The following is a 26,195-nucleotide window of genomic DNA, read 5'->3' as shown; positions in this document are numbered from 1 at the left end:
TGCTAACGGGGGTCGCAACCTCGAAAATGGGAGAGATCACTACTTCCACGATCCCTCAGTGGACATACACCCATGTCCAGGAACGACGTTTACAGACTTTATTGGCGCGACTGCATACAGGTCACACGTACCTTACACAAAGGTACCTGTTGACCAGGGATCCTCAGCCTTATTGTGATGACTGCCTGGTGCCGCTAACGGTGCGGCACCTACTAGTGGAGTGCCCCAGTTTGACTGACTTAAGACACCGCTACCTCTACCGCTGTCGCGGTAGAGATAGCGGTGTCTATTATATCTCAAAGGTCCTTGGACCAGAATGCCTGGCCCAAGGCCATGACGTTTTTTAGATTTTCGGGAGAAGCTGGCATTCTTCCAAAGCTGTCAATTTTATTTAATTTTATTATATGGATTTTAATGTTTTATGTATTTTATTGTAGTCTTTTGTTTTTAGTTACCATTATTTTTTATCATTTTTACTTGCTTTTAGTTATTTTATGATTTCTTTTAAACCCTTTTTGTCTTAATTAAATATTTTGATGCGGCGCCAAATGACCGCTGATGTTGCGGCGCCTTATTCTGACCCCCCCCCCCCCACTCTAGTGTAAAACAGGGAACAGGCCATGAACTCATACCTTAAGGAAACAGTGCATGTTTCTGATCTGAAAAAGGAAGTATTTCATGGCCTTTACGATATACGGAAAGTGGTACAGGGGCTAGAGAGTATTGAATTCCGCAGGTTAGATAATCATAGTCATCAATTCTAGGAAGCGGTGGCGTAGTGGTTTAAGGTGGTGAGCGTGGGATCGGGCAGACGTCCACGCGTAGGTTCGAATCCCACCATGTACCATCTAGAAACTTTGCCATTTGTCGAGTGGTTTAATTAAAGTTACTTACATGTTACCTTGATACCCAGGTTCTAGCTGGTTACACCAAAGATGAGCTTGGGTGGTGATATGGGCTCTAATATGGGTACCACTTTAAATAAAATTGCCTGCGCCTCTAATGGGTGAAAGCTTAACAGCAATTCCAATACTCTTCAAATTACCTATAGGCGCTATAGGCCAGGACATAAAAAAAAAAAAAAAAAAAAAAAGAGTTTGCTGTGTGAGGAAGGATGGGAAATGTGTATACATTGCATTTGCGGGAAGCTATACTCTCGTGAACTGTTGTATTTCACTTCATATAAAATGCTGAACTAGTGTGTAACAATTTCATACTTGATGACATATCACACGTTACAGAGTATTCGATTTGTCTCTATCCATCTATGTACATTCATCTAAGTTTATTTTTTTCCACAAAAGTTAATAAGTAAAGAAAGGTATAGAGTATAACCACAGAGGTAAATAAATATCAAATAACGGGGAGATATTAGTGATATATATTGTTACTAAGGAACTACATCGTCTGCATATGTTTAAGTCTGCGTTTAGGCTTATTATGATACAATTACATTAATTAGGATATACTTCTTACTTAGATCGCATCGAGGTTTATTTAGGGCGGCATTTTACACTGGCAGTGTACTCTGGTGCAGCGTTAAAAGTTGGGTTGGTTTCAACTATTGGCTTGTATTCCTCCACCAGTGTGAAGGTGAACCTCTGGAACAGGTGAGTGAAGAACAGGAATAGTTCCAACCTGGCCATGGGCTCGCCGGCACATGTACGTTTACCTGAAGGAGTTATTTATATTATCCAACCATTGAAATAAGCCAACACTTTCTGATCAGATTTTAGCCAGTTGAGCAGCCTCCCATCAGACACTCACCCACTCCGAAGGGCATGAAGGCACTGTTCCTCTTGTACTTCCCATCTTCATCAAGGAAGTTTTGAGGATCGAATTCCCGAGCATTTTTCCAATACTCAGAATTTTTCAGAGCGTCGTCCAGGTTAGCCATCAGCCAGGTTCCTGTAGAGAAATTGATGAAGTCAGTGGGATGCATTTTTCATCTTACTCTTGGTGTTTTTATCAGAGAACTTTCTGGCCATCTGCCAATACAGTACCTTTGGGGATGTCGTAGCCGCCAAGTTTGCAGTCTTCACTTGTCATGTGTGGAAGGGCAAACTTAGCTAGGCTGAATATCCTCTGCACCTCATGAATGGTGGCTTGCACGTAGGGCAACCTGCGAGAAAAAAAATGTTATCAAATTTAGTGAATGAAATCCTCATTGGTGAGGTGACTAGCGGTCTTGGCGAATCACTAGCCCTCGCAAAGATAGACAGGTAAGCTAATTGCAATGGTCAGTATCTACTCAAAGTTAGATAGAAAATAATAATAGCAATGAATATGAAATGAAGGTACACGGTAAAAGTCAGTCATAGTTGCTCTTACGTCCGAAGGTAGGAGTTTACTTAGCAAAGATTACATAACGAGGAACGAGCGAGTGCGATCTAACTCATGGTATCGTCTATACAATAACGGTACACATGGATGATATTACACTCAGATTTTTTTTTTTCCTTGCAATGGGCAGGGGTAATCCAGTAAATACCGTAATACTGTCTTGATGCTTTAATTTTTTCTGGAATAGATGCCAATTATTTATTTATTTTTTTTTAACCAATCTAAGTGTTATTTATGAAATGAAGGTAATTTTCTATGCGATGTGATTTTCAGTATGCGAAAATGTAGGGTTGAATTTAGATGGATTAATTTAAATGGGTTAATGATGTATTTATTAAACGAAGAAATCTTTATGATTTCTTCGGATGTCATGTATAAATTCTTTTGTTGAAGCAAACAGTTAAAAAAAAAAAAAAAGATAAACCACCAAATGACGACATCATAAGGCTTAAAATATGTAAATGTAATTAAAGGTAAGAGCCGTATTTGTTAAGTAGTTATCATATGACTACCGTTCCATGTCAGAGAAAGAAGGGAGGCGGTCTCTGCCCACCACCTCATCCAGCTCTTCCTGCACACGGCGCTGCACGTCCTGGTGTTTGGCCATCAGGTATACGGCTGTGGTTAGGGTGCTGGAGGTGGTCTCCATGCCAGCCACGAACAAGTCGAAGATAACACCCATCAACTGGTCCACTACAGGATGAGAAAGTATGAGTTTGTGGGAAAAGTTTTGCTTAATTTTGAAATTTACATGTTTTTTTCTTTTGTTATGTCGTCGAAAACTACAAATACTATCGTCATATCTTTTTTTATTGTTTTTACATGCTCTAGTTACTGTGACGCTCACAATTACTACATCATGCTAACTGATATTATTTTGATCTTCCCCATTTATTGTCATACTGCAAGATTCTCAATAAATGTAAAAAAAAGAAATAAATAAATAGAAAAAAAACTTACTGTTGAAGTTTGGATTTTCTTTTTTCTCAATCTCCTTCAAGTAAAGTGCTGCGAAGTTATCGCCGTTCCTGAGTTCTCTGTCTGCCATGAAGTCCTTAATCTCAGCCTGATTATGTCATGATATTTTAGCAGTGACATTAAGTAACACGTGACAGATGATAATAACAGTAATATTAAGATAATGATGATGATGATGATGGTGAATATGATGATGATACGAAGCAGGTATCAAAAAATTTAATGAAGTAACTACATAAGAGATTCAGATGTTACGAGGAAGGGAAAATTATTTATGTGTATTTCAATGGCATTTTATGCATATTTATGAGAAAAGGCGCTTTAATAATAAATAGGGTATTATGTACTATCAGGTAACACAAAACACTCTGGGAGACGAAGTCGATACCTTAACAAAACTGAGAATGTTTCTGAGTCTTGATAAGCCTTCCTTCACTGTCGGGATGTATTCCATGATCTTAAAGATATGTGGGATGTGTTGTATTGGAGATAGGAGGTTGAAGTCCGATGGCTGGACAAATGAGTGAATGAGTTTGTGGAGTTTGGCGTGGCCGTAGGGATAGCGCCTCCCCATCACCATCGCCCACAGGATGTTGATAACCGACCGGTTGAACAGGCGCTGTGAGGGGGTGGATAGCTTTGTGACACATGGCTCATAATTCACAAGAAACACAACAATTTATGTAAATTATCATGCCCAGGAGACAACTACAATATTAAAATGCTCATACAAATAAGCATGAATATGGTAATCACTTCACCTTCATTTCCAAGGGGCGATCCTTTTCATTTGACATACAGTCCATCAACTCTGTGATCTCTTCAACCATAACGGGCTCGTAACTACTCTTGCCGAACCCCAAGTCACGCAGATGGTGAAGCAGGAAACGACGCTGCTCCTGCCACAACTGGCCAGAAATTCCACCGATACCTAATGAAGAATGCAAGCGTATCATTATGTAGTGGCGGGAAAGTCAAAACTCTTAGCGACAGGTTGGGAAATAAAAAAAAAAAAATGTAAGAAATATGTCATATTCATATATATATATATATATATATATATATATATATATATATATATATATATATATATATATATATATATATATATATAATGATATGCATGCACATTGGCTATTAGTTCACAAAGATTAATGGTGGAAAGCGGAATAATTGCTGTTTAAATCCCATTTAAAGGGCCTGAACTCAATCACGAGTGTTTGTTTACATCAGTAGAATTGTTTATTTTCCAAAAACACTACGGATTAAAAGGTAAAATCATGTTTTCTTAAACATAATATGGTAACACTGAAAGCGAGTGTGTGGTGCGGTAAGGCTGTCAACAAAGCTCAGAACAATAATAGCGTCCGTGTACCTTTTTTTTTCTTTTTTTTTAATGTATACCTTGTGGGCTTTTCACGGGAATTTATGGGCTAAAGGGAGTACTTTTTGGGGGTACCTTTTATCTCAAAGCCCACCCGCTACGAAACTGTTGCCCCGAGTGAGGAAACCCAACCTACACTCCGATCGTGGACAAGATTCGAACCCGTGCGCTTGGAGACCCATCGGACCGCAAAGCACGCATAGTTCCACTGTACCACAGCTGCCCAGGAGGGAATAAATGCAACTTCACTCGAGACTCACCTTTGACTCTCAGATCTCTACACAGCACGTTATCTATCCACTGTTTCCTGTTTTTCACCTACTTTTAGCCATACGTTTAACAGCAGGATGTGGAGATGGTTTGTGGTGGCTTCAAACTTTAAGCATCAAACCTAACAGCACTGAGTAGGAGCACCTTTCACCATTCACCTAACGAGATAATACCTTGCCTTTAGGGGAAGTTCGAAATTTTTGAAAATATCATATTTAGCATCTGACATCGTCACTCTTAACCCTAGCCGTGGCAAGTGTTTATCAGCGCCTGATGCTTTTCTCACCTGATTATGGTGGTTTAAAGGGACGGATCTTTGAATACCAAAGCTTGTGCCACGCCCCCTTTTATCTCTTAGACTTTGATCTTCTTGTATTTTTATATTTATTTATTTATCTTTTTTTCGAATTTGTTTCCTGATGAAGCAGTACGATAGTTTGGAGGAACCTGTGACTTGTAGGGAAAGCCAGCAACGCTGCCATGTACCTCTCCCCAACCCTCAGTGCGATCTCCATCAACTTGCCTTGTGTTTTTTTGGTCTCCTACAATTGACAATGCCACGTGTAAATAGTAAAAGGAAGGAGAAGGGTGAAATAAGTCGCCAAAGAACCTTGAGAAATGTTGGAGTGAGGAGACATTTGGAACAGCGGCTCCGTCTTCCTCCAATTTGGATTTATATTTTTCTCCATATACTCACGTGTCTGCAGCAAGCTACAGACGCAGCCTATTACCACAAGAGGAGAGGCAGGCCTACCAAACGAGTAATGATAGTTCTCTGTTAGTGGTATCATTGGAAAGAAACAAAATTTAATCAATCTTATGAAGTGTGAGTGTGGAAACAAAGTTATCGCAGAAATAACAAGTAGTAGCTTCAAAAAATAGGTTTCACTTGGCCACAATGAGGTGGGTTCGCTCCAGTAATACCCACAGAATGTTACTTTCATATTGGATATATATATATATATATATATATATATATATATATATATATATATATATATATATATATATATAAAACATCAATAATATATTATAAATTCTTATATGACAAAAAAAAGGGGACCAGGAGCTAAAGCCTACCAGACAAGGGATAACTCACCTTGTGAAGTTACTTTTTACATGATATCCATGGCTTCAAACTATGTAAACAGCTACTACTAACCTCCAAGAAGCTGTCAAAGGATTATTAAATAAATAATTGGATTTGGTGTGTGTTGGAGTGAGGTATATGAGTGTATTGAAGATGTTCACAGAAAAATGCGTTTTTCCAAACTCTCTTGTGCATAAATTTTAAATTACGTTATTTTTTTCACTAATTGACCAATTTGGAAATTTCTTTCAGCAAATTGATCATCAACCTCATCTTTACAAACAATGATATGGTCATGATCAAATTCTTTCAATTTAAATACAAGGCAGATTTTTAAACACAAAATATAGAGAAAAATATATTATTTTGTAGTGTGATGAAATTGTTATAACTTAGTTTATGTGTAAGCAAATTTTGACATTTGTTGGTTACGTTTATTACCCGTGATCAAGAAGAAATTGCCATACTACTAGTAGTTATAATTTTATAGCGTGATTTTGATTTTTTTTTTTTTTTCACATCGCCAAATAATGATTTTCTCACAAAAACTACCGGAGGTATCTATATCATATTTACGGTATAAAAACAGTACATGTTATTACATATTGTGTATAAATATTATTCAATTAGGTGAAAAATAAGGATAGGAGAGCCAAAATACCGATACCGCATCACGGGAGCAGAATTTCTCCCTTTAGGGAGGCCAAAGGTGAGATTATGAACCTATGTTTAGAAATATATGTGATTGTATAACCAAATTGGAAATAATCTTAAAAAAGAAAACATTTTATAACTGAAAAGTTTCAAGTGTGTTAGAAAAGATTTCAGATCGATCGATAAACTTTATCTGCGAGTATCTCAAAAAAAATATCATTCCCTTCTAAAAGTTAATTTGAAGCCAGTTTTTGCTTGATTTCAATAACACCAAAAATAAAGATAGAGGAATGTTTTTTATTTGATTATTTTTTTGCTTCCGCTGTCATTTTACATTAATATTTTCTTGGTAAAAAAACAAAGAAATTTTTTTTTAAATCTAAAACAAAAACTATGTAAAAAAAATCTAACATCGAAGAAACAATAAATTTTTTATATCTTCCTTAGCTTTAATCTTTATGCTTATGCTGTTGTTACCTATCATTTCCATTAGACTCCTCCGATCATTTCTGTATCTTGTTCTATTTCTCCAACCCCTCCTCAGGATCCCCAAAAGCGGAGGTGCTTCTGGCGTTTTGAGTTTGCCAGTTGGGGGATCTGAGGAGGTATTATGCTGATTTTCTGTGAAATGACTACTGTTTCTGTGTCAGAGACCCATATCTTTGTGCTGAACGCATTACATAGGTGATAGTGTTTGGCATGCAGGCGTACATTCCTTATTCATTCTCTCAACCTAAACTTCTAAACCTTGGTTTAACACGGTATGTTCTCGTGCTATACATGATAGAGAGGTTACCCATAATAGGTACTTGAGCCTTCAATCTTCTAAATCTCATGTACTATATATTTCTGCCCGGAACCATGCCAAGTCTATTCGTTAATTTGTCAAACACTCCCTCTTAAATAGAAAGCATCAAAATATTTCAAACTCAAACTACCGTCGAGACTTCTGGCATCTGGCCAAAAACATTTCAAATAACTTCACTTCTTCATCTTTCCCTCCTTTGTTTCATCCTGATAGCATCACTGTTATCTCTTCTCTCTATAAAGCTGAACTATTCTCTCAAACCTTTGCTAACAACTCCACGTTGGATGATTCTGGGCTTTTCCCTCCCTCTCCTCCTCCCTCTGACTATTTCATATTTTCAATCAAAATTCTTCTTAGTGGTGTTTTCCATGCCCTCGCTGACCTCAACCCTCGGAGGGCTTATGGACCTGATGGGGTCTCTCCAAATGTTCTCAAAACCTGATCTTCCGTGCTTGCACCTTGCCTGGCCAAACTCTTTCAACTATATCTATCGCCTTCTATCTTTCCTTCTTGCTGGGGATGTTTGCCTACCTTCAGCCTGTTCCTAAAAATGGTGACCGTTCTAACCCCTCGAACTACCGTCCTATAGCTTTAATCTCTTACCTGTCTAAAGTTTTTTAATATATCCTGAAAAGAAAGATTCTTAAACATGTGCCACTTCACACACAATCTTCTATCTAATCGCCAGTATGGCTTCCGTCAAGGTCGCTCTACTGGTGATCTTCTGGCTTTTGTTACTGAGTCTTGGTCATCCTCTTTTAGAGATTTCGGTGAAACTTGCTGTCGCATTAGACATATCAAAAGCTTTTGATAGAGTCTGCCACAAAGCTTTGATTTCTAAACTGCTCTTCTATGTTTTCTATCCTTCTCTCTGCAACTTTATCTCAAGTTTCCTTCCCGACCGTTCTATTGCTGCTGTGGTAGAAGGCCAGTGTTCTCCTAAATCATTAATAGTGGTGTTTCTCAGGGTTGTGTCCTGTCCCCCACTCTGTTTTATTCATTAATGATCTTAACCAAATTTCTTGTTCTATCCACTCCTACGCTGATGATACCACCCTACATTTTTCCAAGTCCTTTCAGAGACGACTAACCCTCCAAAAAGTCAACAAACCACGCAGGAACCCCACACAACGCCTGACCTCTGACCTTTCTAAGATTTTCGATTGGGGCAGAGAAAATTTAGTAGTTTTCAATGCCTCAAAAACTCAATTCCTTCATCTAGCAACTCGACACAATCTTCCAAACAACTATTCCCTCCTCTTCAATGACACTCAACTGTTTCCCTCTTCCACACTGAATATCCTTGGTCTGTCCTTTACTCATAATCTTAACTGGAAACTTCACATCCCCTTTCTTGCTAAAATAGCTTCTATGAAGTTCGGCGTTCTGAGGCATCTCTCGCACCTCCAACTGCTAACTCTTCCCCTATATGGAATACTCTTCGCATGTTTAGGGGGGTTCCACTCACACAGATTTATTGGATAGAGCGAAATGAAAAGCTTTTCGTCTTATCAACTCCCCTCCTCTGACTGAATGTCTTAAGCCGCTTTGTTACCGCCAAAATACTGCATCTCTTTCAATCTTTTATCGCTGTTTTCGTGTTCTACTGATCTTGCTAACTGCATGCCTCCCCTCTTGCGGCCTCGCTGCACAAGGCTTTCTTCTTCTTCTCATCTCTATTCTGTCCAACTCTCTAACGTAAAAGGTAACTAGTATTCTCAATCATTGATACCTTTCTCTGGTAAACTTTGGAACTCCCTACTTGATTCTGTATTTCCGTCTTCCTACGACTTGACTTCTTTAAAGAGGGAGGTATCAAGAGGTAGGGAGGTATCCTTTATTTTGGCTGACTATTTTCTCATCTTTTTAGGAAACCAGCACTGAAGTGAGCCTTTTTTTTTTTTTTTTTTTTGCCCTTTGCTGGCTTCTGTCCTGCATAAAAAAAGAGAAAAATATAATGTGTCAGCTATAAAAATGATGAATGTTATGGTATCAATATTAACACCAGAATAACACTGATAAGTTTCGGAAAGGATTGCTGGCGGCTGCCAGCCTTGAAGACTAGAATGGAGCTAAATACCTAAATTTGATGTATATGTTGTCAATACTTCACAACATGAAAATTACTGTGATTTATATAGCTTACTTACCCGAAATATGGCAACATCGAATTAATAATTAAAATCTCGGATTGTCGTTATCTAGTTTGTTTATTTTCATAGATAAGAAGCGAGATCTCTCAGAGGATTTTGAGATATTTGAGCGGCTTCAGTGATATTGAAAAGGGGAAGTATACCGAAGATGTTAAGATGTTTTTTGTTTTTTATAAGAATAAAGTACAAAGATTTTTTTGCATTTAGTCATATTTCATTTAAAAGATGTAGTGAAGTGATCCAGTTACACACCAACCAAAGCGAACAACATTAGTGAATTTTGGCAGGGATATGAAAACTGCAAACTAAATTAGTCACCTCACAGGCAGGGAGTACACTCACCGACCTCCGTCGTGCGACCGTCCGTGAGGATTCGATTTCTGACAGTGGTGAGAATCATTTCTGGACGGTCTGTGGTGCTCTTGATTGCAAACACCTCCTTCATGACGCTGACGCCGCTCACCAGCACCACCCTGTTAAGGCATCACTCTAAAATTGTAACACTTCTCTCTACGTTACAAAAGTCTCCATTTCATGTTAAATTCGAGAGTATCGTATTCTGAAGAAATTAGAAACGAATAAAGTGTATAGTGTCATATAAAGGCTCTCACTTTGTGAACTGAATCAGTAGAGATATCAAGATACGAGTTGCCTGTTTGCCAGTTACACTTTCTCATAGCAGTGAAACTCAATTTCCGAATAAAATGACAAGTTTTATTCGAAATGGTCGATAACCCTCTAATAAGAGCAAGTTTTTAAGATTCCACCTCTAGTAGAAGTTATGAGCAAAATACTGAGTCAAAGATTTAGGAAGCAGGTGAGCAGAAAGGAATTTGTGGCTTACTTGTAAGACTCCTTTTCTTTCAATTCTATGACTCTCTCTCTCTCTCTCTCTCTCTCTCTCTCTCTCTCTCTCTCTCTCTCTCTCTCTCTCTCTCTCTCTCTCTCTCTCTCTCTCTCTCTTTTGTTATCTTATTGAGTCATGCACATAAAGGAATGATATATAATTTTCAGCGGGATCTCTGGTCTGTCCAGTGTTTTTCATTTCAAAGCTGTTCCACGGGACAGATTTGTGATCGACGGAGTCACTAGTGTCACTACCACTCATTTGAACACCCCCCTGTCACTGTTCGACACTGTCGCTATCAAGCAATCTCACCTCCCTGATCACTGTCTTTTACTGTTATTCTCAGGCACTTTAATCCTCGTCCACTTTACGCACAATCACTGTCGGGCACATTATTAACACTTCAGTTACACTGTCATTGTCTGTGACACTATTATGAGTAGTATTATTATTACAACTTTGAGACTTCATAACACTGTAACTGTTAGGCTTTTCACCTCCTTCGTCATCTGGCGATAATGTCACTGGGAGGCCAGTGTGTCCAAAGCCACGGGTGAGCGGTGCACTTCACCTGCTGTGGACATTATGTTGACGTCCATTACGGAAGTGAGGGCGTTCCACAGCACCGTGGTGTCGTGGGAGAATCTCTGACATCTCACTGAGCAGCACCTCGATACCTCAAGAAAGATGTGGGGCACTACCACACGTAGTGCGTCCACTCAACCTTTGAAGCTCCATAAGATGAGGCGTTAGTTGCATCTTTGCATTATGCACCACTGTAAGAGCCCCTACTCATTTTCAGGTGACATGGAGTGTGTGTAGATATGGTCGCTGTTGTCTTTTCTGCATCGGCTACCGATGCTGCTTTCGATCACTCTGAGGCGAAAAGATGTGGCTGGGCATTGCTTATCCACGTTAGGGAATTGTACTTCCTGAAGGGCCACACCTACACATTGTATAGCTTCATGAAGGTTTTATTGTCGAGTAGGTGCCTCTCGACGCAGGAGTGTTAATTCTCAGGGAGACTTTGTGTGCCACACACTCAAAGTGACACTCAAGATGCAGTCCTTGATGGTAAGGGTGTCTTCTTCAAATTTCAGCTGGTCTTCCATCAATAATTTACTCCCAGCGAGGTCTAACAGCACTATTTCTGTTCCGGACCAATTATGGTCTGGATCAGTTCAGGGGGTTCTGTGAACCTTCCATTAAAGCTAATTGTGATCTCGCTGAACGTTTCCCTTTGTGTCCGACAACTCAAGGGACCAGTCATAGCCTTGCCCTTTGAAGACAACTCTTCTTGTCACAAAACTACATGTACTTACTACATACACTTCCATCACTCAAATATAAAAAAAAAAAAAAAAATGGCCACTTCTAATCCAGCCTCGGAGTTCCTTTCTGGGGAAGGGACCAGAAATATCCCAAAGTTGGACTGCTCTTCAGAGAACGACCCGAAATGTCTTGAAACCTCCCTCAACTTTTTCTTCATTAGTTTCTGCAATATTCGCGGTTTTAGATTAATCTTAAATATGTAGTACACCACCTTTCCACTACTAAACATCATCATCTTTTCCTCACCGAAACACAGCAGGCTGAGGTAACTGACAGTAGCCCCTTTCCTGTTTTCTCCTACTTCCTCTATCCTCATTTTTTATTCCAAAGCTGGATGTTGCAACGACGTAACTTGCTCTCGTCCCCGCGCTCTTAAATCTTCCGAGTTTTCCACTATCTGGCTTCTACTCAATAGTCACTCTCTGACTAAATTTATTTGTGCTATCTATCTCTACTCTAACTCATCTGACTATAGTATTTTTTTTTTAACTATTTAATTTCTATCTCTATCCTTTTGCGGAAATCTTTATTATTAGAGATTTCGATGTTCATCACCTTCTATGGTTTTCTTCTCCCTTCACTGACCATTCTGGTGAACTACCCCCCATCTTTGCATGCAGTACCCTACTTGTATTCCTGACTATTTTGGAGATACGCCCAACATTCTTGATCTTTTCCTTTCCTCCAATCCTTCTGCTTATGCTGTTACCCTATCTTCTCTGTTACTCTCCTTAGATCACAACCTCATATCTGTATCTTGTATTTCTTCTGTCCCATCTCAGGATCCCGCAAAGCGATGATGTCTCTGACGTTTTACCTCTGCCAGTTGCTCATTTTCCCTGTAATGATTACTGTTTCCGTGTCAGAGACTCGTCTCTGTGTGCTTAACGCATAACAGAGGTGATAGTGTTTGGCATGGAGGCGTACATTCCTCACTCTTTTTCTAAACCTAAACCTTCTAAACCTTGGTTTAACACATCCCGTTCTAATGCTATACATGATCGAGAGGCTGTTCACAAAAGAAACTTGAGCCTTCCATCTCCTAAATCTCATGCACTTTATACTTCTGCCCGGAATCATGCCAAGTCTGTTTTTCAATTTAGCAAACACTCCTTCATAAATAGAGAATATCAAAATCTTTCAAACTTCAACTCCCCTCAAGACTTCTGGCATAAGGCCAAAAAACATCTCAAATAACTTTACTTCTTCATCTTTCCCTCTTTTATTTTATCCTGATAGCACCACTCCCATCTCATCTGTCTCTAAACGACTGGTCCGCATGGGGACGAGGTACCCCGTCCACGGCAGCCAGCGCTCCCTTCCACTGTAGTCCCAGTAGATGGTTTCCCTTGCAACCTGGGGCTAATCTTTTGTTATTGTTTTTTTTTATATGGGAAAACAAAAAATCTTCAGGTTCTCGTGAGGTGGCTGACCTGGCCCACGAGACGTCATCTTCAGGTCTAAGTGGGAAGGAGGATTCCACTCCACAAGGGCCTCCCGCAGCAGTCTCCTGTTCTAGAAGTTCTTCTGAGGGTCGCGTTTCTGCTGCATATGACTCTCTTTTGATGGTAAATGTTAATCCATCATTTTCCTACCACGCCTTGCACTCACTTCTCTAGGTGTATGGCACGGTTCTACGTATTCGACTGGTTTATGAAAAGGACTTTCCCTCTAACCGTTGCTAAGTAACTTTTCTGTCATGTGATGAAGCCCGTCTGGCTTATGAAAATGTAGCATCTCTGCCCCTTGCCGGCCATGGCTTTAAAACTGAATTTCTCCAGTCATGTAATATTTCAGAGAGTGACATGGATTACAGCCCAAATGTTTTTGAAAATTATTTAGAGAATTCAGTTCCAGCTGTCCGCCAGATCCCGCCTCCACGTTGGTTTGTGGCGTACTATAGAAATGGGCGTGGGAATTTCATCCATGCCTCCCGGTACCTGTCCAAAGAAATCGGCACGATTCCTGAGGGGAATCTGAAAAAGTATGGGAAGGGGGTGCTTGTGCGAGCAAAAGATCTTACGCAAGCGAGGATGTTGCAACATCTCCCATGCCCTTCTGACTGCATGTTTGAGACTGTTAAGGCTCATCCCACCTTTAACTATAGCAAAGGTTGTGTTTATAGCCAAGATCTCTATGAATTCCCAGAAGAGGAAATACTAACAATGTGCCCTAGCTCAATACAAAAGGTGACTAAGATAAGGAACTCCTCCAACATGGTCCTTCTCACCTTTTTTGGTTCCACCCCTCCTGACCGTGTTCATATCGGTCCTATCAACCTTAGGGTGAGGCGCTTTGTTTCTCGCCCTCTTCAGTGCTTCTCATGCTGTGGCTACGGTCACGGCAAAAGCTCGTGAGATGGCTGACCTGGCCCGCGAGACGTCATCTTCAGGTCTGAGTGGGAAGGAGGATTCCCCTCCACAAGAGCCTCCCGCAGCAGTCTCCTGTTCTGAGAGTTCTTCTGAGGGATGTATTTCTGCTGCATATGACTCCCTTGTGATGGTAAATGTTAACCAATCATTTTCTTATCACGCCTTGCACTCACTTCTCAAGGTGTATGACACGGTTGTTCGCATTCGACTTGTTTATGATAAGGACTTTCCTTCTAACCGCTGCTATGTAACTTTTCTGTCATGTGATGAAGCCCAACTGGCTTATGAATATGTAGCATCCCTGCCCCTTGCTGGCTCTGGCTTTAAGACAGAACTTCTCCACTCTCGCAATATTTCGGACAGCGACACGGACTACATCCCAAATCTTTTGACTACCATTCTGAGAGTTAAGTTCCTGAAGTCCACCAGATCCAGCCTCCACGTTGGTTTGTGGCGTACTACAAAAAAGTGCGCGGGAATTTCATCCATGCCTCCTGGTACCTGTCAAAAGAGATCGGCACGATTCCTGAGGGAAACCTCAAGAAATACGGTAAGGGGGTGCTAGTGTGAGCGAAAGATATCACGCAGGCAAGGATGTTGCAACATCTACCATGTCCTTCAGACAGCATGTTTGAGACTAAAGGAACATCCCACCTTTAATTACAGCAAAGGTTGTGTGTACAGTCAGGATCTTTATGAATTCCTGATGAGGAAATACTAGCAATGTGTCCTAGCTCAGTCCAAAAGGTGACAAAGATGAGGAACTCCTCCAACATGGTCCTCCTCACCTTTTTTGGTTCCACCCTTCCTGACCGTGTTAATATCGGACCTATTAATCTTAGGGTGAGGCGTTTTGTTTCTCGCCCTCTTCAGTGTTTCTCATGTTATTCGTACGGTCACGGTAAAAGCTCCTGTAAGGAAGCTTTCGATGTGGTAATTGCTCTGCACTAGATTCACACTCTGAGGAGCATTGCAATGCTGCTGCTTACTGTTTCCATTGCCGTGATGCTCACCAGGTACGTTCCAGGCAATGCCCCAGGTATCGCCTGGAGCAGGACATTCTACAACTTGCTAACACTCAGTTCATCAGCCTAGGTAGCGCCCGCCGTGAACTCCTGTACCGCCAAAAGGACGGTACTGGTGCGACATCCTATGCTGCATTGGCCGCTCGCTCTTCTGCTGAGTCTGCCGGTCCGAAGACGACGACTGCTACCTCTCGCTCTGTTGGGGCGGGTGGTCCTGTTCATTTGGCCAATAGGTTTGCCCTTTTGTCTGATGACTCAGTTGAGTCACCTGTAAGAAGCGACGAGAATAATACGGACTTGACCAAACTTACCCATGTAGTTGATGTCCATTTGCCTCCTCCATCGCCTAAGCCTTTGAAGGGCATGACCAAACGGCACCGCGGCTCTGCGGAGTCGATAGATTTAGCTCAGCCTAAGCAATCTAAGGTTTCTCCCGGTGCACATGATCGTGAGTCCTCTAGGGACCGCTCTGCAATGGTAGCTCCAGTAGTTTCTGTCCAGCCTCCTGTGACGCCCTCCGTCTCAGATCGGGCTTCTTGTGATGAGGACGGTCTTAACATGGAGACGTCCGATGATATTGTCACAGCCGTCCCTCGTGGACCCGCTGTGTCAAAAAGTGCAGTCCAGCCTGACCCTCGTCCTCCGAGGACCGGTAGGAGTGATGATGGTTCGCATCACTCACCGGCAAGCCGAAAGGCAGCGGTCCAACGACCCGGCACATCACAACTCCCGGTGTCTTCTCGTCGGTTGATTATTTCTAGTCAGGTGAGTCACGGGCAGCCCCTTCAAAAGGCTCGCCCGTCCACTGCACCTAAATAGTCATCTTCAAGCTTCTACAGTGGAACTGTAGAGGCCTTCGCGCTCGTGGGGAACTCCGAGCTTTGCTGTCGGAGTTCTCTCCAGCCTGTGTAGCTCTACAAGAGACTATGCTAGGTGATAGTACTTATTCTAGTCCTCCTGGCTATCGTGCCTTTTTTAGTACTCCTTTCCCTGACCAGGGCCACCACGGTGGCACAGCTATTCTAGTCCGTCAGGATATACCTGTTATCCCGTTACAACTTAACTCTCCCTTCAGGTGGTTGCTGTTAAGGTCTTTATGGGACGACTGTACACCATTTGCAGTTTATATCTCCTCCTCGGCTTCCTGTCTCCAGGGGTGAGCTTGACGGCCTGGTGCGTCAGCTGACTCCGCCTTTTCTTTTGTTGGGAGATTTTAACGGCCGTCACCCATTGTGGGATGAAGGTGCTAGTAATCCTCGTGGGGTTTTAATCGGTTCTTTTATTGAGGATGAGGGATTGAGGTTTTAAATTCTGGGGATGTTACACATTTCCACAGTCCTACTGGGACTTTTACAGCTATCGATCTTTCTCTTTGTACATCTAATTCTTTCCTTGATTTTAATTGGCGAGTCCTACCGGATTTACACGGTAGTGACCACTTTCCGATTTTATTGGAATCTGTGAACTCTGAGCCACAGTCCCGGCCCCACGCTGGGTTTTAGACAAGGCAGATTGGCCTCGATTCACAGACCTTAGCTCTTTTATCCGTCCGCTGGCTGACTTTTCTACTTGTGCTGAGGCTGTTGATTATTTTACCGATTTTTTATTTCTTTAGCGCTTCAGACAATCCCTAGGACGTCAGGTCGCTTTACTAAGCGTCCCGTTCCTTGGTGGAACGCAGCATGCACTGCAGCGGTGAAAGAGAAACGGGCAGCTTTCTCGTCTCCGGCGACATCGTGGGGACCCGCAGTGCCTGGAAGCTTTTCGGCGCTGCCGAGCTCGGGCCCGCCGCGTTTTGAAAGAGGCACAAAGAGCCTCGTGGAAAGCCTATGTCTCTTCCATAAACGTCCGCACCCTCTTACGGATGTCTTCAACAAAGTCCGCCGAATTGCTGGGAAGTATTCTGCTCCTTCCCCACCAATTTTGTTGTCTGCTGGGCGAACGGTGGCAGACCCTAGGAATGTCGCCGACCTCTTCGCGGAGCACTTTGCCAGTGTTTCCCAGAGGCATCCTGCAGCTCCAGGCGCACGTCACCGCCAGAGAATGGAATCTCTCGGCATAAACTTTTCTTCCGCTGGAGGAGTCTTATAATGTCCCTTTCTCTGCTTCCGAGTTGCGGACTGCTTTGTCCCAGTGTCACGACTCTTCTCCTGGGCCAGATGATATACCTTATGCCTTCTTGCGCCACATGTCTGACACTGCTTTTAACTTTTTTTAAATCTTTATAATATGATTTGGCATACCGGTGACTTTCCATCTTCTTGGGCTGTGGCAGTGGTTCTCCCATTTCCGAAGCCTGGGAAAGATAATCTCCAGGCTACGAACTACCGTCCTATATCTTTGACATCCTGCATTTGTAAAGTGTTAGAAAAGATGGTAAATGTAAGACTCATGTGGTACTTGGAGAGGGGAAGTACTTGTCATCGGTACAGTACGGCTTCCGAAAGATGAGGTCTACTACTGATGCTCTTTTATCCCTAGAGTCTTCCATTTGTGAGGCCTTCGCTAATCACCACCATCAAGTAACAGTCTTTTTGACCTGGAGAAGGCCTACGACACGGCTTGGTGTCATGGCATTTTACAGTCTTTGTTTAATTTTGGCCTTCGTGGCCACCTTCCTTTTTATCCAGCAGTTTTTATCCAGACGTTTTTACGGGTTCGAGTGGGAGTGTTCTCTCTGAGGCTACTGCTCTAAATGACGGTGTCCCACAGGAAGTATTCTTAGTGTTACATTATTTGCAGTCGCCATAAATGGTGTTATTGATACTCTCCCAGATGGCATTCACAGCTCCTTATATGTTGATGATTTATGTATTTCTTTTGCTGCTGCTAGGATGTCACTGATTGAGCGCAAGCTCCAACTGGCGATCAATAGGGTGTCCAGTTGGGCCAACATGAACGGTTTTCGATTCTCCACCTCGAAGACCGTAGCTATGCATTTTGTCGCAACCGTGGTGTCCATCCAGACCCTGATTTATACCTCGCCAATAGACGCCTCTCATGCGTGGAGGCGACTCGATATCTTGGCCTTTTATTTGACAACCGTCTCACCTGGGTTCCCATTTCCGTTCTCTTAAGGCGTCTTGTCGGCAGGCATTATCCCTTCTTCGGGTTTTAAGTCACACCTCTTGGGGTGCGGACAGGGACACGTTGCTGCTGCTTCACCGTACACTTATACTTCCCAAGCTGGAATACGGCTGAGATCTACTCATTCGCAACGTGTTCACGACTACGCACGCTTGACTCCGTGCATCATGCTTGGATCCGCTTGGCTACGGGTGCATTTCGGAAATCTCCGATACCTAGCCTTCTAGTGGATGCTGGTTTCTGGCCGCTCGACCTCCGGCGCCAGTCTTCGATGCTCCGGTGTTGGTTTCAAACCCATCGTCTTCCTCATTCTGTCCCTTGTCTGTCAATATTGCGGGACTCGCGTTCACAGGCGTATGTCACTCGACCGAGTCCACCTAAACCTTTTGGTCTTCGAGTGGCAAACCTCATGATAGATTTGTCTATCGACCCCACTCTTGTGTACTCTTTCCGCCTCCCACGAGTTGGTTATTGGCAGCTTCGGGTTGTTTCATTATGCCCTCTTGCCATGGATGGCAAGAAGGATTTTCTGCCAGCTCTGTCCCACACACGGCTTTTAGAACACTTTTTATCCATTCTGATGATATCCCTGTTTTTACTGATGGTTCCAAATCCGACGCAGGCGTTGGGTTTAGTGTGGTTTTCCTCTCTTTTTATCGGTCTGGCAGTCTTCCTTCGGTAGCCTCCGTCTTTACTGCGGAGCTGTCTGCCATAGTCTTAGCTTTACAGATTATTTTTACTCTCCCGGTTTCGTCTTTTACAATTTTTAGTGACTGTCGCAGTGCTCTTACTGCTCTCTCTTCTTTTATTTCCCATCACCCATTGGTTTTATCAGCCCTAGAGTGGCTATATCTACTTACCAGAAGAGGATATCGTGTTGGGTTCTGTTGGGTCCCTGGTCACGTTGGTGTTCCAGGGAATGAACACGCTGACCGCCTCGCTAAAGAGGCAGCAAGTCGCGCTCCATCTCCTGCCCCTGTTCCGTTTCGAGATGTATTTCATCTAATTCGAGTGGCGGTTGCATCAATTTGGCAGAGGAGATGGCTAACGGGGGTCGCAACCTCGAAAATGGGAGAGATCACTACTTCCACACTCCCTCTGTGGACATACACCCATGTCCGGGATCGCCGTGCACAGACGTTATTGGCGCGACTTCGTATAGGTCACACGTACCTTACACAAAGGTACCTCCTGACCAGGGACCCTCAACCTTATTGTGATGACTGCCTGGTGCCGCTTACGGTGCGGCACCTACTAGTGGAGTGCCCCAGTTTGACTGACTTAAGACACCGCTACCTCTACCGCTGTCGCGGTAGAGATAACGGTGTCTATTATATTTCAAAGGTCCTTGCGCCAGAGTGCCTGGCCCAAAGCCATGAGGTTTTTAGATTTTTGGGAGAAGCTGAATTTTATTTTATTTTACACTATGTATTTTAATGTTTTATTCAGGTTTATAGTATTTTTAGTTTTTAGCTTTTTAATTGTATTGTTTTTAATCACTTAATTTTTATATATATACACGTTAGTTGCAATGAATTTATAGTAGCGGCGCCATATGACAGTCGTTGTTGCGGCGCCATAACTTTAAAATCCATCCATCCATCCATCGTGGGGACCCGCAGTGCCTGGAAGCTTTTCGGCGCTGCCGAGCTCGGGCCCGCCGCGTTTTGAAAGAGGCACAAAGAGCCTCGTGGAAAGCCTATGTCTCTTCCATAAACGTCCGCACCCCTCTTACGGATGTCTTCAACAAAGTCCGCCGAATTGCTGGGAAGTATTCTGCTCCTTCCCCACCAATTTTGTTGTCTGCTGAGCGTACGGTGGCAGACCCTAGGAATGTCGCCGACCTCTTCGCGGAGCACTTTGCCAGTGTTTCCCAGAGGCATCTTGCAGCTCCGGGAGCACGTCACCGCCAGAGAATGGAATCTCTTGGCATAAACTTTTCTTCCGCTGGAGGGGAGTCTTATAATGTCCCCTTCTCTGTTTCCGAGTTGCGGACTGCTTTGTCCCAGTGTTACGGCTCTACTCCTCAGCCAGATGATATACCTTATGCCTTCTTGCGCCACATGTCTGACACTGCTTTTAACTTTCTTTTAAATCTTTATAATATGATTTGGCATATTGGTGACTTTCCATCTTCTTGGGCTGTGGCAGTGGTTCTCCCATTTCCGAAGACTGGGAAGGATAATCTCCAGGCTACGAACTACCGTCCTATATCTTTGACATCCTGCATTTGTGAAATTTTAGAAAAGATGGTAAATGTAAGACTCATGTGGTACTTGGAGAGGGGAAAGTACTTGTCATCGGTACATCGGCTTCCGAAAGATGAGGTCTACTACTGATGCCCTTTTATCCCTAGAGTCTTCCATTTGTGAGGCCTTCAAGTAACAGTGTTTTTTGACCTGGAGAAGGCCTACGACACAGCTTGGTGTCATAGTATTTTACTGGGGAGTGTTCTCTCTGAGGCTACTTGTCTAAATGATGGCGTTCCACAGGGAAGAATTCTTAGTGTTACATTATTTGCAGTCGCCATAAATGGTGTTATTGATACTCTCCCAGATGGCATTCACAGCTCGTTATATGTTGATAATTTATGTATTTCTTTTGCTGCTGCTAGGATGTCACTGATTGAGCGCAAGCTCCAACTGGCGATCAATAGGGTGTCCAGTTGGGCCAACATGAACGGTTTTCGATTCTCCACCTCGAAGACCGTAGCCACACATTTTTGCCGCAACCGTGGTGTCCATCCAGCCCGGATTTATACCTCGCCAATAGACGCCTCTCATGCGTAGAGGCGACTCGATATCTTGGCCTTTTATTTGACAACCGTCTCAACTGGGTTCCCCATTTCCGTTCTCTTAAGGCGTCTTGTCGGCAGGTATTATCCCTTCTCCGGGTTTTAAGTCACACCTCTTGGGGTGCGGACAGAGACACGTTGCTGCTGCTTCACTGCACACTCATACTTCCCAAGCTGGAATACGGCTGTGAGATCTACTCATCCGCAACGGATGCACGACTACGCACGCTTGACTCCGTGCATCATGCTGGGGTCCGCTTGGCTACAGGTGCATTTCGGAAATCTCCAATACCTAGCCTTCTAGTGGATGCTGGTTTCTGGCCACTCGACCTCCGGCGCCAGTCTTCGATGCTCCGGTGTTGGTCTTCCCGATTATGTCCCTTGTCTGTCAATGTTGCGGGACTCGCGTTCGCAGGCAAATGTCACTTGACCGAGTCTCCCTAAACCTATTGGCCTTAGAGTTGCAAATCGCATGGCGGAGTTATTTATCGACCCTACTCCTGTTTACTTTTTCCGGCTCCCCACGAGTCGGTTATTGGCAGCTTCCTGTTATCTCATTATGCCCTGCCATGGATGGCAAGAAGGATTTTCTGCCAGCTCTGTCTTCCCCTCTTTTTATCGGTCTGGCAGCCTTCCTTCAGTGGAATCTGTCTTTACTGCGGAGCTATCTGCCATAGTCCTAGCTTTACAAATAATTTTTACTCTACCAGTTTCGTCTTTTAGAATTTTTATTGACTGTCGCAGTGCTCTTACTTCTCTCTCTTGCACTATATCCTTTAACCCTTTGGTTTTATCAGCCCTGGAGTGGCTATACCTTCTTACACAACGAGGATATCGTGTTGGGTTCTGTTGGGCCCTGGTCACGTTGGTGTTCCAGGGAATGAACACGCTGGATGGTTGGGTGTCCAGGCTGGGATGCTTTGGGAGGGGGGTCTCAGCTCTGTTGTGGACAAACATTCGTATCATGTGGGGCCTTTTTTTAAAACGACTGGTCCGCATGGGGACGAGGTACTCCGTCCACGGCAGCCAGCATTCCCTCCCATTGTAGTCCCAGTTGGTGATTTCTCTTGCCCCTGGAGCCATTTTTTGTGTAACTTTATATATATGGTGAAACACAAAATACTGTCAGGTTCTCGTGAGGTGGCTGACCTGGCCCGCGAGACGTCACCTTCAGTTCTGAGTGGGACGGAGGATTCCCCTCCACAAGAGCCTCCCGCAGCAGTCTCCTGTTATGGGAGTTCTTCTGAGGGACGTATTTCTGCTGTAAATGACTCCCTTGTGATGGTAAATGTTAACCCATCATTTTCTTATCACGCCTTGCACTCACTTCTCAAGGTGTATGGCACTGTTCTTCGCATTCGAATTGTTTATGATAAGGATTTTCCATCTAACCGCTGCTATGTGACTTTTTGATAATGTGACGAAGCCCGTCTGGCTTATGAACATGTTGCATATTTTCCCCTTGCCGGCTCTGGCTTCAAAACAGAACTTCTCCACTATCGCAATATTTCGGACAGTGAAACGGACTACATCCCAAATCTTTTTAACCACCATTCAGAGAGTTCAGTTCCTGAAGTCCGCCAGATCCCGCCTCCACGTTGGTTTGTGGCGTACTACAGAAATGAGCGGGGGAATTTTATCCATGCCACCCGGTACTTGTCTAAAGAGATCGGCACGTTTCCTGAGGGAAACCTCAAGAAATATGGTAAGGGGGTGCTAGTGCGAGCGAAAGATATCACGCAGGCAAGGATGGTGCAACATCTACCATGTCCTTCTGACAGCATGTTTGAGACTATTAAGGTACATCCCACCTTTAATTACAGTAAAGGTTGTGTGTACCGTCAGGATCTTTACGAATTTCCTGAAGAGGAAATACTGGGTATGTGTCCTAACTCAGTCCAGAAGGTGACAAAGATGAAGAATTTTACCAGCATGGTCCTTCTCACCTTCTTTGGTTCCACCCTCCATGACCGTGTTCATATCGGTCCTATCAACCTTTGGGTGAGACGCTTTGTTTCTCGCCCTCTTCAGTGTTTTTCTTGCTATGGGTACGGTCACGGCAAAAGCTCTTGTAAGGAAGCTTCTCGATGTGGTAATTGCTTGGCACTAGATTCACACTCTGAGGAGCATTGCAATGCTACTGCTTACTGTTTCCATTGCCGTGATGCTCACCAGGTACCTTCCAGGCAATGCCCCAGGTATCGCCTGGAACAGGACATTTTACAGCTTGCTAACAGCCAATTCATTAGCCTTCGTAGTGCCCGCCGTGAACTCCTGTACCACCAGAAGGATGGTACTGGTGCGACATTCTATGCTTCATTGGCCGCTCGGTCTTCAGCTGAGTCTGCCGGTCCGAAGACAACTCCTGCTACCTCTCGCTCTGTTCGGGCGGGTTGTCCTGTTCATTTGGCCAATAGGTTTGCCCTTTTGTCCGACGACTCAGTTGAGTCACCTGCAAGAAGCGACGAGAATAATACGGACTTGACCAAACTAACCCATATAGTGGATGTCCATTTGCCTCCTGTATCGCCTAAGCCTTTGAAGGGTATGACCAAACAGCAGCGTGGCTCTGCGGAGTCGATAGATTTTGCTCAGCCTAAGCAATCTAAGGTTTCTCCCGGTGCATATGATCGTGGGTACTCTAGGGACCGCTCTGCAATGGTAGCTCCAGTAGTTTCTGTCCAGCCTTCTGTGACGCCCTCCGTTTCAGATCGGGCTTCTTGTGATGAGGACGGTCTTAGCATGGAGACGACCGATGATATTGTCACAGCCGTCCTCGTGGACCACTGTATCAAAAGTGCAGTCCTGCCTGATCCTCGTCCTCCGAGGACCGGTAGAAGTGATGATGGTTCGCATCACCCACCGATAGGCCGAAAGGCTGCGGTCCAACGACCCGGCACATCTCAACTCCCGGTGTCTTCTCGTCGTTTGATTATTTCTAGTCAGGTCAGTCACGGGCAGCCCCAAAAGGCTCGCCCGTCCACTGCATTTAAATAGTCATCTTCAAGCTTCTACAGTGGAACTGTAGAGGCCTTCGCGCCTCGTGGGGGGAACTCCGAGCTTTGCTGTCGGAGTTCTCTCCAGCCTGTGTAGCTCTACAAGAGACTATGCTAGGTGATAGTACTTATTCTAGTCCTCCTGGCTATCGTGCCTTTTTAGCACTCCTTTCCTGACCAGGGCCACCACGGTGGCACAGCTATTCTAGTCCGTCAGGATATACCTGTTATCCCTTACAACTCAACTCTCCTTCAGGTGGTTGCTGTTAAAGTCTTTATGGGACGACTGTCCACCATTTGCAGTTTATATCTCCTCCTCGGCTTCCTGTCTCCAGGGGTGAGCTTGACGGCCTGGTGCGTCAGCTGACTCCGCCTTTTCTTTGTTGGGAGATTTTAACGGCCGTCACCCATTGTGGGATGAAGGTGCTAGTAATCCTCGTGGGGTTTTAATCGGTTCTTTTATTGAGGATGAGGGATTGAGGTTTTAAATTCTGGGGATGTTACACATTTCCACAGTCCTACTGGGACTTTTACAGCTATCGATCTTTCTCTGTGTACATCTAATTCTTTCCTTGATTTTAATTGGCGGGTCCTACCGGATTTACACGGTAGTGACCACTTTCCGATTTTATTGAATCTGTGAACTCTGAGCCACAGTCCCGGCCCCACGCTGGGTTTTAGACAAGGCAGATTGGCCTCGATTCACAGACCTTAGCTCTTTTATCCGTCCGCTGGATGTCGCAAATTCACCAGGCACCACTATTGCCTTGGGGTTCATTTGGTTGCTGGCTAACTTTCTGCATAGACTTTTTTCCCATCTCTTTCTGAAAGTAGCATAGTGCTGGGCCTTGTGGCACCCTTTTATTTTATGTCAGAGAGAAAGACTAGCTATGGGAAACAATAAAAATAAAAATAAAGACCCTCTCAGTCGCCAGTCCCCATACAGTGCCGAAAGAGTTAGCCAAAAGACAGGGACAAATAAATCTTTTGACACCTAGCTACATTTTAGATAAAGTCAAGTCATAGGAATTTGGAAATACAGACACAGGCAGGGAGTTCAAAAGTTTACTAGAGGAAGGTATGAATGATTGAGAGTACTGGCAAACTCTTGCATTAGAGAGTTGGACAGAATAGGAGTGAGAGGAAGAAGAAAGCCTTTTGCAGCAAGGCTGCAGGTGGAGGGGAGGTATGCAAGTTACCAAATCAGTAGGACTTTTGATTCTACCCTATATTATAGAACTGTTTGAATGGAACTTCCCGATACATGCAAATAGTACTCCATAAATAGGCTGATGAGGCTCTTGTACAGAGTATTCAGTTGGGAGGGTGAGAAAAAGTGGCGGAGACGCCTCAAAACGCCAAACTTTATAGAAGCTCTTTTAGCAAGAGAAGAGATGTGAAGCTTCCAGTTTAGATTATGTGTAAAGAACAGACCGAGAATATTCAGTGTAGAAGAGGGGAATAGTTGAATGTCATTGAAGAAGAGGGGATAGTTGTCTGGAAGGTTGTATGGAGTCAATACATGGAGGAATTGAGTTTTTGAGGTATTGAACACTACTAAATTTTCTCTCCCCCAATCAGAAATCTTGGAGAGATTTGAAATCAAGTATTTTGTGGTGTTCCTGCGTAATTTGATAATTTCCTGAAGAGAATGTAGGGTTTGCCTTCAGGGGGGTTCCAAGCATTGTATTTTTTTCGGCTGCTTGCTGGCACGTGTAACCGAACGACGGCTAGTCTAATGACTGGACTCTGTCTAGTGAGGGACATGTCTGGATTGGGTTGAAAGGATGATGGAGGTGAGAGATGCTACGTTTTTGTTCACGTCATCTGTGAACGTGGCATCCTAGCTGGTGGAGGCTAGGTCTTCCTTCAGTCCCATGAGTTAGCTTTTTCTCACAACCAGATGATGCGCTGGCTTCCTTCCTCGCAGGCAGGGTTAAGGCCCATTTTGCAAAGCTACCAAACTTGTATAGTTGGTTGTACTGCACGGAATCTGGGGGAGATTTGTTAAGACATGATCCAAGGAGGCATCACACGCGTGCTTCACGAAATTCACGTGGTT

At 43.7% G+C, this 26,195-nt stretch overlaps 1 protein-coding gene across 1 annotated transcript in view; it reads right to left on the bottom strand.

Moving 5' to 3' along the window:
• Nucleotides 1-1,358: 1,358 nt before the first annotated feature.
• Nucleotides 1,359-26,195, bottom strand: part of LOC123506674 (cytochrome P450 2C15-like) — a 27,252-nt gene continuing 2,415 nt past the window's right edge. Inside the window, exons 4-11 of the mRNA XM_045258926.1 lie at nt 10,023-10,153; nt 4,083-4,252; nt 3,710-3,940; nt 3,304-3,409; nt 2,856-3,036; nt 2,004-2,122; nt 1,768-1,908; nt 1,359-1,672 (exon numbers count right to left, since the gene is read on the bottom strand). Of these exons, the coding sequence (XP_045114861.1) occupies nt 1,494-1,672; nt 1,768-1,908; nt 2,004-2,122; nt 2,856-3,036; nt 3,304-3,409; nt 3,710-3,940; nt 4,083-4,252; nt 10,023-10,153 (1,258 nt within the window). The 3' untranslated portion in view covers nt 1,359-1,493. The remainder of the gene's footprint in view (nt 1,673-1,767; nt 1,909-2,003; nt 2,123-2,855; nt 3,037-3,303; nt 3,410-3,709; nt 3,941-4,082; nt 4,253-10,022; nt 10,154-26,195) is intronic.

Source organism: Portunus trituberculatus, chromosome 20 (genome assembly GCF_017591435.1).
Source record: "Portunus trituberculatus isolate SZX2019 chromosome 20, ASM1759143v1, whole genome shotgun sequence".
Classification (NCBI taxonomy): Eukaryota; Metazoa; Arthropoda; class Malacostraca; order Decapoda; family Portunidae; genus Portunus; species Portunus trituberculatus.
Note: the sequence above shows the minus strand (reverse complement) of the source record. Positions and strands in the feature narration are given on the sequence as shown.